General features: G+C 39.7%; 1 protein-coding gene across 1 annotated transcript in view; it reads right to left on the minus strand.

Moving 5' to 3' along the window:
- The window catches only part of LOC139937756 (gamma-aminobutyric acid type B receptor subunit 2-like), a 67,910-nt gene that overhangs the window by 43,259 nt on the left and 9,468 nt on the right, over positions 1-15,183 (minus strand). Inside the window, exons 3-4 of the mRNA XM_071933053.1 lie at positions 8,554-8,718; positions 2,628-2,735 (exon numbers count right to left, since the gene is read on the minus strand). Coding sequence (XP_071789154.1) covers positions 2,628-2,735; positions 8,554-8,718 — 273 coding nt within the window. The remainder of the gene's footprint in view (positions 1-2,627; positions 2,736-8,553; positions 8,719-15,183) is intronic.

Below are 15,183 nucleotides of genomic sequence, written 5' to 3' on the forward strand. Positions count from 1 at the left end.
AAGGCCATCCGGTCACACTGGCCTCGATAACGAGAACGAAAACGAGAACGAAAACGAGAACGAAAATGAGAACGAAATAGAGAACGTTAATAATGACGCTCTCGATTGGTTGAATAAGCATGCGCGTATTCTGTGTGAAGAAATTCACTATTATGCGTTCTCTTTGCGTCGTGATCGTTATCAGGCCTTTTCACTACGGGAGGTGCCGTCGATTTCACAAAACTCCTCCTAACTTAAGATTAATCTTAGGGCTTAGGACGAGTCCCAACCCTGCACTGTAGCACGCAGACCTTAAGATTAATCCTAAGTTAGGACGAGTAACTCGTCCTAACTCGAGGCGAGTCCCAACTCTTTGTGAATTCGACTGGTGGGCTGATAAATCTCTATCCGTGTCGAAGATTCCAACACGGATAGAAAGAAATACGGGTTAAAATTAAAATAACTAGATCGGCCGCGCGTACACACGCGCCATTGCCTCAGCATAAACAGTTTTTGTTCGCCATGGACGCGGTAAAAATTTCACGTTCGAAAGGCGACACACGGAAATGAACACGGAAGATAGGCCTTTGACGCGCCAAATCTCACGTGCTGACGGCAAAAAGTCACGTGATGACGGCAACGCACAGAAAATATACACGGGAGATAGGCAATGGCAGCCCCCATGCCAGAACCCGCGTATGAACGCGCGGCCGATCTAGTTATAGACCTTATGCATATACGTCATCCAGCGGCCATCTTAGTGGAAAAACGGTGACGAAACAAGGATTGGCCAATGAACAACCTCCTTTTGACCTCTAGGTGAGGGCGCCCTACTGAAATGACGTCATGTGCATAAGGTCTAGCATACAGTGCAAAATGGTAAAATAGTCAAAAATACATGAACAAATACTTAGAATGAGTGTCACAGCTTTTTACAGGAATGGAAAATTATTCATTGACCTTGAACTTTAATCCACTGCTCAATTTAATATGGTAAGTCCTGTGGCTGTCAAGTAATTCCCCCGTCCCAAGCAACAACAAAATAAAAGAAAACAAAATACACCAGTGTAAATTTTCCAAAAGTCCTAGCATCAATCTTTAACCATTTAGCCACTGGACCGCCCAGCCGCCTATCGATATACTGTATGTGGTAGGAGGAAACCTTGCTAGCTTGTGTTTGTAGAAAAAAAGGAACGTCAAAAGAATCCTCGATAGTCATTAATAAGCTAATGATGATGAAATAGTTTAGCTCTTACCCCAACAAAACACTCATTAGTAAACACAAAGGAAACTGTATTTATTCATGATAATTGAGTCAGATAAAAGCCTAGAAAAGCTATTGTGTCCATTTTATCCTTACAAACAAATGTTCGCCATAAATGTTACCGTAGCCGTTTAACGAGAGACATTTATTGTTCTCACGCGAACTTGTACTTTTATGAAATAATTTAGCTCTTACCCCAACAAAAAGCTCATTAGTAATCACAAAGGAAACTGTATTTATTCATGATAATTAACTCAGATAAAAGCCTAGAAAAGCTATTGTGTCCATTTTATCCTTACAAACAAATGTTCGCCATAAAAATTACCGTAGCCGTTTAACGAGAGACATTTATTGTTCTCACGCGAACTTGTACTTTTATACAAATATCAAGGTTCAAATTGTGCTTAAAAAGTTAAGCTGTGGCTATCTTTTAAAATTTGAACTACGATTCCAGTAATTAACTGCAAGAATCTTGTGATATATTAGTTTTCAGCAAACTCGGGCGGTGCAGGAACTACAGGGTTAAGAATGTCCCTACACCTCTCAGCAAATAGGACCATTTTTTAATGCCCCGAAATGATTTCCAAAATACATCAAGTTGGATGTAAACAATCCTAAGGTCACAATAGCGAACACTTTATACGCTGAAACCCTTTTGTGGGTTCTCAAAACTGTCTAATATTGAATATTTTGAGGGCCTACACAACATTTTAATGAGCTTGACGCTGTTTTCTCCTTATTAAGACCCTTTTCGAATCCACGGATTTGGCTTTGGATTCAGCTTCAGGCTCGATCCGTTCTCTCGTCATGAAGCCCCGAGCACGTACGCAAAGCACGCGCAAATAGCTAGGTTTAGATGCACGATACGCGAGCAAAAACGTGGACGTGAACGTCACCACTTTAGGCATATTGCTTGCTCACATTATTACGTGACAAATGGTCACCTCATGCATGCTAAGAACTTGAGATTTTACGACACAGTTCTCCGACGTTCACGTTTACGTCCACGTTCACGCGGAACTTGCAACAAATTCCTTATTAGCCAGGAGCAAATACGTGAACGTGAACGTCAGAAAATTGTGTTGTTTAAATCCAACTTTTTCAGCATACGTGAAGTAGGTGCGTAGGTGCGTACGTGACGATGTCATACGGGAGCAGGAAATAAGCCCAAAGTGGTGACGTCACCTAAGAACAAAAACAGTTTTCTGACGTTCACGTTTTTGCTCGTGTAAAGGGCAGCTAAACCTCCCTTTTGTCAAAACATCCGCGGGGCAAAGCTAGCCTGAGCCGAATCTGGAGCCGAAGCCGTGGTTTCAAAAAGGGCCGCAGCGGGGTGCACCCATAAGACCAGTGCCCGAAGACAGGGCACCAGTCGACATCCTACCTGGAGACTCCTAATCTGCTCTTGTGATTGCGTCACGTCGTGGACGACCTCCATCGCAGCTACAGTGATATTGGATTGACGCAACAACTCCGCCAAGTCTTCAAAGTGCTGTGAAGTAAATACATCCACGTTTATAACATCAAGGAGAAAGAATAAATTGGACGTTATTAAATGTAACAAGAAGAACAGATCCTGACAAAAATTATCTCTGGATGACGACATCCTAAACGCAAATAAGTCGACAAACCGAGATAATTAGGTCTGGATGTCGACATCCTAAAATTAGTACGTCGTCTTCCTGTGATAATTTATCTCGGGATGTCGACAGCCTAAAAGTAGGATGTCGTCCTGTTGTGATAACATATATCGGGAAGTCGACATCCTAAAAGTAGGATGTCGTCTTCTTGTGATAATTTATCTCGGGATGTCGGCAGCCTAAAAGTAGGATGTCGTCTTGCTGTGATAATTTATCTCGGGATGACGACATCCTAAAAGCAGTATGTCGACTTGTTGTGATAACATATATCAGGAAGTCGATATCCTAAAAGTAGGATGTCGTCTTGTTGTGATAACATATATCGGGAAGTCGACATCCTAAAGTAGGATGTCGTCTTCTAGTGATAATTTATCTCGGGATGTCGACAGCCTAAAAGTAGGATGTCGTCTTGCTGTGATAATTTATCTCGGGATGACGACATCCTAAAAGTAGGATGTCGTCTTGTTGTGATAACATATATCGGGAAGTCGACATCCTAAAAGTAGGATGTCGTCTTCTTGTGATAATTTATCACGGCATGTCGACAGCCTAAAAGTAGGATGTTTTCCTGTTGTGATAACATATATCGGGAAGTCGACATCCTAAAAGTAGGATGTCGTCTTCTTGTGATAATTTATCTCGGGATGTCGACAGCCTAAAAGTAGGATGTCGTCTTGTTGTGATAACATATATCGGGAAGTCGATATCCTAAAAGTAGGATGTCGTCTTGTTGTGATAACATATATCGGGAAGTCGATATCCTAAAAGTAGGATGTCGTCTTGTTGTGATAACATATATCGGGAAGTCGACATCCTAAAAGTAGGACGTCGTCTTCTAGTGATAATTTATCTCGGGATGTCGACAGCCTAAAAGTAGGATGTCGTCTTGCTGTGATAATTTATCTCGGGATGACGACATCCTAAAAGTTGGATGTCGTCTTGTTGTGATAACATATATCGGGAAGTCGACATCCTAAAAGTAGGATGTCGTCTTCTTGTGATAATTTATCTTGGGATGACGACATCCTTAAAGTAGGATGTCGTCTTGTTGTGATAACATATCTCGGAAAGTCGACATCCTAAAAGTAGGATGTCGTCTTCGTGTGATTATTTATCTTGGGATGACGACATCCTAAAAGTAGGATGTCGTCTTGTTGTGATAACATATATCGGGAAGTCGACCTCCTAATTAAAAAGTAGGATGTCGTCTTGTTGCAATTACATATATCGGGAAGTCGACATCCTAAAAGTAGGATGTCGTCTTCTTGTGATAATTTATCTCGGGATGTCGACAGCCTAAAAGTAGGATGTCGTCTTGCTGTGATAACATATCTCGGAAAGTCGACATCCTAAAAGTAGGATGTCGTCTTCTTGTGATAATTTATCTCGGGATGTCGACAGCCTAAAAGTAGGATGTCGTCTTGCTTTGATAATTTATCTCGAGTTGACGACATCCTAAAAGTAGGATGTCGTCTTGTTGTGATAACATATATTGGGAAGTCGACATCCTAAAAGTGCAAAACTTGGGCTTCATGATAAAGGTGGTCAAAACGTGGGGGGGGGGGACATTTGGTTATGTGTCCCCCACCCTCCAAAAGGTGGGGGGACATGTCCCCCTGTCCCCCCCCCCCCCCCCTGATTGACGCCCATGTGGACTTGTTCACTTTCTTCTTCTGCAGAAGTCACCCTCGGACGGCCACTCCTTGGCAGGTCGTCCGTCCACATTTCACTAAGCTTGGTAGCCATTCCACCATTTACTGACCGTCGCTCTTGAGACGTTCCAACTTGATAAGCTGCAGCTCGAATCGACATACCGGCTTCTATCAAACCAACGATCCGTCCTCTTTCCTGTTTGGTCAGTGTTGAGCCATCTTTCCTGTTATCTTTAACACCTTTCCGTGTCTTACCATATCGGGGAATCTGGCTCTTAACCCATATTGATGTATGCCACCCACCTTTGACCCCTTTGCTTGGTTACTGACAATTAATGCTGATGTTCATCGCAACTGATTTATCCAACACGTGACAAAAAAAAATCATTTATAAAAGGCGGGCAAAAGAAACGCTCATCTTACTCGTCACAATACAACGATTTAGCTTGAATAGGGGCTTTTGCAACTTTTGAAATTCGACCTTTAGCCACTCAAGTGCCCATGAATCCACCAAACAACATCGTAGCGCAACACAATATGTGTTAAAATGTGCAGAAATTAACGGTGACTCGAAATGAATAATTATTTTTTGGCATACTATTTCAGGTTCCGATATATCTGACCATTTGTAAGTGTTTAGATACTTTATTGGCGCAGTTTAGTTTTGAATTTACAAACAGCTCTCCATTGCTCGTTACCAGTTTTGTTGATTTCATGCTAACAGTTATTTTGAGTGTTTACCAATAGCGAAGATTGCCGTTAAGAGATACAACCTACAGAACACCATTGTGAATTTTGAGGAAATCGTCAACAATTTTATAATAGTTATATTTATGACAAAGATGACAGCATACCCAATATTGGCAAAAATAAACAAATGTATCAAATTTATTTGAAGCATTACATACAGACTACAACAGTCAGTGCAGGGAAAATATGAAGCATAGTGCTTTTTAAAATTGTCCCAGTGGCAGACAGGACTTGGAATGGACAAGGAGAGACTGACAGATGATACCAGCCAGATAAATAAGTCGTTACATTGTACGGGGTATTAAACAGGATGACACTAATGTCGAGTTTGTGACAATGGGATTGGCCTACACGCTTCAACAGTTAAACACAAAACAGGCACTAATTGGATGGGTTATACATAATTTATAAAGCAAACAGCTTGAATGATACCATTGTATTTTAAGGCACTAGACACCTTTGGTAATAAATGTCATAGATCAGTATTCTCATCTCACTTGGTGTATCAGAACATAATGCATAAAAGAACAACAAGTCAGTGAACATTTCGGTCATCAAAGTTGCATGAAAATAATGTAAGACAAAAACACCATTGTGGCACAAATCGGTGTGCGTTTAGATGCCATTTAAAGGATTCAGGCCAACAGATACTTTGAGGTATTAGTGTCCATGCCTTTTAAACAGAAGAGAATACCGCGATACGATCATTAGCTTTTTTTGTAGATAACTGACAAACTGCAACAGGACTAAGATATAATTAAATCCCTTTGGATGATAATTTAACTACAATAAACGTGTAGGTAATGTTCACTCAAGTTCCCAAATGCCATCGATAGTTAAACAAAAAGCGTTCAATTAACCTCTCCCTATGTTGTCTCCAAAATCCAACCCAAATAAATTTAATCTGAAGGCAAGAAAGCATAAGGTTGTTGCAGTCCTATGTCGCCATTTCTCCTGTCAGTCTTAATCGACTGAGTGCTTTATCATTGTTTACTGAACTTGGACCAATCCAAAGAGAACAATACATAGAGCTCATTATGACACATCTCTTGCTTGTTCTGTATTCTGGTTGGCTCAAACACAGTCACGTGGGATGAACTATTATAGGCTAGTGATCGCGCGCGTGTTTTGCGGGAGTAGTACCAGAGCGGGCAATAGTCTTTGAATATAGACCTTTTTGCAAATACTGGGGCGCGCGTGTAAAGCTTGGAATTTGGTGCATTGTGGTCTAGCTGGTATCCAAATTTGATCCGTATTTATCCCACAATGCATCGCATTTAACAGTCTGCGCTTGCGCAATGGTATTTGCGAAAAGGTCTATAGTGCCCGCGGTAACAGCGCCCTCTCTTGACTTGAACCGTGAACAACAACTATAAAACTCCCTTTTCTGTTCTTATTTGACATTTAAGACAGAGCTGTGTTATAAAACACATATTGACTGGCATAATTTGGTAACTAGTGTACGTCTATTCCCCCTCGGGCCTGTGAGTGATCAGAAGAGGGCCTATTTCCCTCCGCCTTCGGCCTCGAGAAATAGGTCCCTCGTTGCAGTCAATATGTGTATAATGATACACTCTTCTTAATTGCCTGGCATACCTACTAGCTCTATATTGCCCGGGCCCTAATTCCATGGCCCTACTTACCGCGCAATGCTGCGCTTATTGCGCTCATAGAGCACACAATTGACACAAAGCGCATAATTGAGCGGTAAGCAGAGCCATAAAATCCTACCCTGATCTTGGGCTCCAAATGCACTACAGAAAAGTTCCATCACTAATTAATATATAACGGATTTGTATTTATATGTTTTTTTGCTAATGGAAAAATATAAAGGAAAAAAAATAAATGGCCTTGCTCTGATCATGGAGCTATAGCTGCATGCTCAGATCATGGCCCAGTTTCTTTGAAAGTATTGCTTAACACCGTGAGCAGGAGACGGTCACAAATTGTACATGTGACATGGAAGTTTGGCTGGTAACCTTATTCTGGTAAGCATAATTGTTGTGCTTAACTACTTCTTGTGCGTAAGCAGCTCTAAGAAATTGGGCCCAGGGCCGAATTTCGTAATGTAAGCACAACACGTCTTAGCAGAAACATAATAATTACTGACGAGAGGTGCCCATGGTAACGCGGCTGTCTTATGTAAAGGCAACGACAGCTTCGTGGTACCCGGGATTCGGGGCGTTCAAATAAAACAGCATGAAAAAGACAGTCAATATGTGTATAATGTTTGACACTTAAAATGTAGTGTCATCAATAGCGCTTTGTGTTTGGGATAATGTAAATGCTCATTATGTTATTTCATCGGTAAATCATTATGTGTGCAACTTGTTTGCTTTTGTTATTATGATCACGATTGCTATGTAATGTATGCACTTTGAGTGCTTGTTGTGGAATTGTGCACACTACGACAATTCCGTAAAGGAGAATTGGCGAGAAGGTGTTGATTCGTAGATAGACTGTAAGCCGAAGGCGAGTAAGAATCTACACTTATGAGTCTATAGTCTCCGACTTAAACTATTTACCACATCGTTCATGCAATAGTTTAAATGAATTGTATTTTTTATTCACAATACAATAATTTATAATCTATCTAATTTCGTGTAATTTGTCGAATGACGGTGGGTCACATTTTGCAAAATATAATAACAGGCATATAGTGCTTGCACCAGCATTGAGTACAATATCAGTTAGCTAAGGTTAACATAATAAATTGTGTTTTAAAACGGAAAGATATACATATTTCCAGCTTTTAAACACACGGGACCAACAACTTTACGTCCTATCCGAAGGACGAAGAAGTGTCTTGCAACACAAGTGTCACGACTTGGACCCGAACCCACCTCTGCTGATCAGAAATACCAGAGCTTCAGTTGGATGCTCTTAACCGCTCGGCCACGCCACTAACTGTCATTGGCTGATCGAGAGTCGAGCGCAGCACACACGTTTTTGAAGACGGCTCTCAATACAATGAGTCTCGATAGGCTCGAGATTTGAAGACGAACATTACTGCGTGTACAATGTATTTTTTATCAGAACTGGTATAATACTGGTAAAATACGAAAATAATACCGTATTAATATACGATTCTCCTGGAAACATTGCTCTGTGATTTTCACTATTTTTTTTTCTCAAAAACTTGACTACTAATAATTAATGAAGCTGAAACTTATACAGGGAAATTGTATTACATAGGCCTATGCATACATCTTCATTCACAGTGAGTAGGGATTCATTTAAAGCACCATTTATCTCATGTTTTACTCACCTGTCTGAAAGTGGACTCTTCGAATATCATCCCACACCTGCTCCAGTTCAACCTCTTCATCAGGGCGACCCTTGCCGGGTTAACCTCGTTTTCTTCCTCCCAAATCCGCAGCGTAAGCGGGTATTTATGACCCTGGCCGAGGGCTGGAGAGTTCGCAAGGCCAACCTTCGAGATCAAGATCAGAACATTAGTAGATAGAAGTAGAAGGTAGCCATAAAGAAAAGGGTATATATTTGACACAACAAGTATTCTGAAGCTATAAATAAATACCCGCAATTAAAGGCAAATACTGATAGTATAACACATTGTGAGAAACGGTTCCCTCTGAATTTGTTTTTGTTTTTGAGAAAGAGTTAATTTCTCGGTCAAAATAATTAAAAAACTTAGGCATCTAAAAGCACACAATTTTTTGGAACTATGTTTTTTTTCTATCGTAAATACATTTATTTTTAAAGAAGACTTCAAAATGTTCACCCTTTTTTATATGCAAGTGTTGGGATACATCAAGTGGGAAAACTGGCCTTTGACAATTACCAAAAGTGTCCAGTGCCTTTTTATTCACATGTGCAACATTGATGTGCAAACATGCTAAAAGTTTAAGCTAAATTGGTCATGGTAGTCACAAGAAAATAGTTAAAATCTCTTACATCTTTTCACTGTTTCCAAACATCGAGTTTTGGACGTTTTAGATCACTCATTATGTCTCACAAAAAAAAAAAAAAAATAAAAAAAAAAAAATAGAAATGTATGCATGTACAATTAAGTATAATATATATAAACAATCAGTTAACCAACCAACCAATTGATTAACCAATCACTGTATCAACCAAACAAGTCAACCAATTTATTAAGCGATCAAAGAAACAATCAATAATCAATCAACAAATTAAGCCGTTGGTCCCATGTGTTATGTAAAAGAACCCAGTGCACTTATCGAAAAGAGAATGGGTTCGCCCCGGTGTTCCTGGTCCGATCGGCAGCAAATTGCGCCACAGCATCTTGTAAAGCAATACATGGTGCTATCAGAATTAGGTCTCATAATTCAAACGTAGTCCCACATCTGGCAGAAAATACTGTATGTTACAGCGCCAGGAGCGTCACTGGGTGACGGACATGTGTGCTGAATAAGAAGCCACAATTATTATTTAGGTGTTCGGGCAACAGCCGTACTTCACAAAAATGGGTATGTTGGTGACCTTCTCTTAACCTTTTGACCTATTTAAACCGGAAGTGCCTGTAAAATGCTTTGAAAAGGCATTACTTAAAGGCTTTTAGGTTGAAATGTTCTCTTTTTGATGCTTTACCATAAAATTATTACACATCGAGGAAACTGTTTGGTTTTGATTTCTTTGCAATTTGACGAGCTATTAACAACACTTTTTTCATTGATTCAAACACTGACCCAACAATAGCCGAACACCTAGTGTTTGTTTCTACAAACACTATATCTAGTTATTGTTATTATTAGAACGTCAGCATGCACGTAGTTGGCCGCATCCAAACTGCCTGCAAAACTTGCCATGTGTGACAAGGCACCCAGATTTTGAATTTGTTTTTGTTTTTGTATTGCAATTTTTTTAGCAAGACTAATTAAGTCACATGAGAAAGCTTCGGCTGAATATTGAGTATTATGCTGAGAAAAAAGAAAAGAAAAAAAAAAACTGTCACGGTATGTTCACACGAATGTTTAACCCATCTACATTTGGCGAGGTGACAGCTGATCAACCGCATCTCTGCCTGTTGCATTCTAGACTTGATTCGAGTCTCAGATCGCAGTTATTCTTGACGAAGGTTTATCACAAGAGGGCGCTGTTTGGTAGCGGCCAGGATGACTAAAAAAGCCACGATCAAAGACTTGGAACAAAGGCTAGTAGCATTCACGATTGAACACAACCCTGGATAAATCTGAGAACCTATTCAAGCGTAAGACGTTTCTCAGACTCAAATGTTTTTGGGTGAAAATGTTTTCAACTTCGAAGGGAAATCCCTTCTCAAAAAGCATTAACAACTGCAGTGCTTCCTACCATGTAATTTTTTATAAATCTATGACCCTACTTTAAAGACTCAAACACTTTTGGTGGGCCTTAATTAATTAATTTTTGCGTAGGCCCTATGTCAACAATAATTTTCTTATAATATAACTTTGACTTCAGAGTGAGTTCTGACAATGAATAATTTTCTCTCCTTGATATTATTGTTTCACAAAATATCTTCGCGGTCTTATTTTCATTTTCCTGGCAAGCCTACCGGCCAAATAACATCATTTGGCCTTGTCTGCTTATTAATAATAGCAAGAAGAATAGGAAGAAAAAAACAAAAACTACTTGGCCAGATTGGTGTCCGTTTTAATACCTGTCACTATCACAAGGCTTTACAAAAAAATAATAATATTACAGTCAGTTTTCATTATAGTGACTTATCAGGCATGACTGCTTTTGGTTTTTAATTAACTTCTGTTTTGTAAGCGATCGCCAAGGTCTTGATGTGTCATCAGTGAAAGCAGATGCAATTTTTGACAATATCCTGTTCTTTTAGGATAGAGGACAGGAGAGTGTGAAAACGATTGGAGGGGAGGGATGGGGAAGGGGAGGGTCACTCCATGTTTTGGAGAAGGGGTGGCCAATAGGCCTAAAGGGGGGAAATAATAGGAAGAATGAATATGAATGCAGTTGTTGACTTGTCTTAAAAAAAAACATGCATCGCACTCATGCAATAACATGCAATAACATGCATTAACTTGCAAAAGGAAAAATTAGGAGGACCTAAGGTATAAATGCCAGACCGTTTATGACCAGACGTTTCGACCATAGCAGAGTCCTTTTCGAAGACTAATTCCACCCTAGCAGAGTCTTCCTTGAAGGAATAGCTTTCGTAAAAACTCTGCTAGGTACGAAACGTCGGGCCTTGTCCAAAATATTGTTTTCTAGTCAGGGGTGGGCAACTGACATTTCCCCCACCCCATCCCGTGGTAAGGACGGGGATTTGAGCTTGTACAAAGTTCTTTTCCAACAGCTGCCTTAATTACTTTAAGAAAGAGCGCAAAAACTGATACTCAATATAACAAGCAAGGGATAGCTGTTGAAAGTATAATACATTGTGAGAAATGGTTCCCTCTGAAGTAACGTAGTTTTTGAGAAGAGCTATAATCTCTCACTCGAATAATAAAAGACTTCAGGCTTGAAGCCTTTTATTTGTCAAGGGTTTTTGTTTGATTATTCTCTTGCAACTTCGATGACCAATCGAGTCAAAATTTTCATAGATTTTATATGTTATGCATTATGTTGGGGTACGCCAATTGAGAATACTGGTCTTTGACATTATTTTACCAAAGGTGTCCAGTGCCTTTAAAGAAAAAGGTTAAACTGGAAAGGTTTAGAACCTTTCTTCAATCTAAAAACATTTCCGGGCCCTAGGGTCGGAATCTGGACACCACGAAGAAGACTTCGCGATACAAACTCGCAAGCTCCCATTACCCCCTCTATTCCTGCCGTTTTTCTCTTTAATAAACGGAAGACAGGAGTGCAGGGACAAAACCTTAACCTTTGGATACTACTTCAAGTAATGATAGAAAGTCTCATAATGCGCCAGAAAACATCGTCACCTTCAAAAATTCCCCCAGGTTTAAAAGAGATCCCCGGTCAGCTTGTGGATCTAAAACACTTCACCGCTTCGCGCTTGAATTGTTAAATTATTTAGACCCAACCCCTCAAAAAAAAGAAGAAAAAAAAAAAAAACATGTATCCGCCCTTGGCTAAAAATCACTTCAGTTTGATATGCGTGATTTCACACTGACATTTTGGTAAAATGTATTACCTCTAGCATGGAGGAATGTATTTCCTTCCTCCATGCTCATAACCATCCTTCCGAGTTGACTAGTTCCCCGTCTTTGTTCGATGAAGACAGGCACTAGTCATACGGGCCCCAATGTTTTTTTTATGTAGTATATAATTGCCAACCTCAAAAAAATGTCATTATTTTTGTTTTAAGGATTCCATTTGTTTAATCGATTTAAAAAGAAAAAAGGCTCCATTGAAAAGCACTACGACAGTGGAACTTTTGATGTACGCAAACAAATTGCTTACGGGACCAATGATGTCGCTTGATACAATGATTTCATTGGACAATGTGCAGTGACGTAAGTTTTCTAAGTGCTTTGATTGGTCCGAGGTGATATTTTGTCAGCTGCACTTTCGGTCGTCTGCATGCTGCGTGCATAATGTTTGAGTGGAATGTACATTGTGCACACGCACATTGTTGCTTGATATGTATTTACATAGAATTCGACTGCTTATCTCCATGATAAATTAATGCAAGGTCAAAGGTACATTAAGTTGTAGGTTTGTTTGGAAAGGAAGAGCGAAATCATACCTTTAGCCTGCAGAGGAAGTTTTTGAATAGGGAAGACAGTGTGTAGCCACGAAGACAGTTCCGATTATTTTATTTTTTCACAAGGAAATGTGTGCATCAAACAATTTTTAAATGTATGTAAAGGCCTTGAGACAAACTGAAAACGTAAAAACCGGTACACAGTTTAGGCGCAATCACTGGAGGAATGAAAATGACTCTTAGGCTTTGAGGCAGGCTTTTTTAAAACCTTTGGAGGTGGTATCGTCAGTGTGCCGCCTGATGTTCAGGTTATACCCCTGACCACTGTCACTATTTGTTACGGCCACCAAAGACAGGCAAACGAGCAGATAGGTCCTATTGCAAACATTGTTCCCGTCTGAGCAAGGTTTGATGTGAATTGTTAGCGACAAGACTGTGTGTGGATAGGCATTTCTGGTTCATAAAAAAATATATATTCGTATATTCCTTTATCGTATGGCAGGGAGTATGGGGATTAAAGGTACTGGGGTCGATTTCACAAAGAGTTAGGACTAGTCCTAACTTAGGACTAGTCCTGGGAGATATACAAATTGCATGGATAGTCCTAAGTTAGGACGAGTAACTGGTCCTAACTCGAGATAAGACTAGTCCTAACTCTTTGTGAAATCCACCCCTGGACACGTTTGGTAATAATTTTCAAAGACAAGTATTCTCACTCGGTGTATCTCAACATAATATGCACAAAATAACAAACCTGTAAAAAATTGAGCTCAATTGGCCATCGAATTAATTTTTGCAAGACAAAAAAACACCGTTGCATAACTTTGTGTAGCCTTCTTTCAGACGCATAATACAATGCATATGTTGGGATACACCGAGCGAGAATACTGGTCTTTGATAATGTCATAAGTCACTTAATTCCATAGCAAATCGTTGTTATTATTATGATGTCGTTCGTGCCGATAACAGTATTACGTGATTGTTTCTATTATGCCATGGCGAAATAAAGTTGTTCCATTTTTTTTAATAAACAAATGGAAGGGTTGTTTATGCATTTCCTATACGCAAGGGATGCACACAAAAGACGTGGGTACGGTCAATGTGGGAAAGTCAAGGCCGTGGATGATGAAATTAGTGTCAAATACTTGATCAAGGAGAGAAAAAGGAAATCATGTCGGCAATTGTATTACAACTCCTGAAGCGAGGCGATACCAGTTTGGTTTCAACGTCCCTGTGGTCATTATCAAGACATGATGCCAAAACACTTCTTCAATGGGATTAATAGTACAATTAAAAAACAAATATGTTTTTGTTTATTTATAAGTGTGTTGTTTAAATATCCAGAAACTACATTGGTTTCATTTAAAGCCGTTGGACACAAAAATTAAAAGTTCACAGATTTACAATTAACTTACAGGGTTTATAGAAGATAATGGTGAAAGACTTCCCTTGAAATATTATTCCATGAAATGCTTTACTGAGTAATTGTTTGTAACGATTTTGTTTAAAAAATAGATACAGTTGTTTGGGGGTGACTCCGCCTGCCCCTTTTGCGTCGTCAATCGAGGCAGACTTTGCCTGGATCTAACATCAAACACACGTACGTGCAAGTACATGCAAGTCATAGTCGTGAGTTTGTACGTTTCGAAAAAAGGTTTGTTTCTTGCATTTTTCCGGCATTTTTCCGGCATTTTTGTGCTGGCACTGCTACGATTCACCGTGCTGGGTAATCCGAGTGGACCGTCCGCACAGCAGTCATACAATGTGTGCAGACTGCTCCATGACCGTGGTTCTGTACGTAGGCATCATACCGATCAGGTACCCTGACGTAGTGTACGGGGCCAGACTACACATTTTCTCTTCAAATATCGCGCCTCGATTGACGTCACGAACAGCGCCCTCTCGGGTCGGACCGTCTTTTAAATTTGTAAATAAAGTGGAAACTAATTTGTTAAAACCTTAGTTAACTGTGTATTCATATTCCACTCATCAATACACATATATTTTAGTGACAAAAGCCTTATTTTGATGAAATACCACTTCCTGGTGACTTTAAAACAATTATCAATTCTAGCACTTCAGAGGGAGCCTTTTCTTATACCATCAACCTCTCCCCATTACTCGTCACCAAGAAAGGTTTTATGCTAATAAATATTTTGAGTAATCACCAATAATGTGCACTGCCTTTAACGTATTATGGGTTTCATCTACCTTTTACGACTTTGACATACCGATTTTCTACACAAATGATGCTGCTCGCAGAGTTGTGTCCTCCTGACTCAATATTTCCGCACTCATTGTTTT

The sequence above is a fragment of the Asterias amurensis genome, chromosome 5, assembly GCF_032118995.1.
Source record: "Asterias amurensis chromosome 5, ASM3211899v1".
Classification (NCBI taxonomy): Eukaryota; Metazoa; Echinodermata; class Asteroidea; order Forcipulatida; family Asteriidae; genus Asterias; species Asterias amurensis.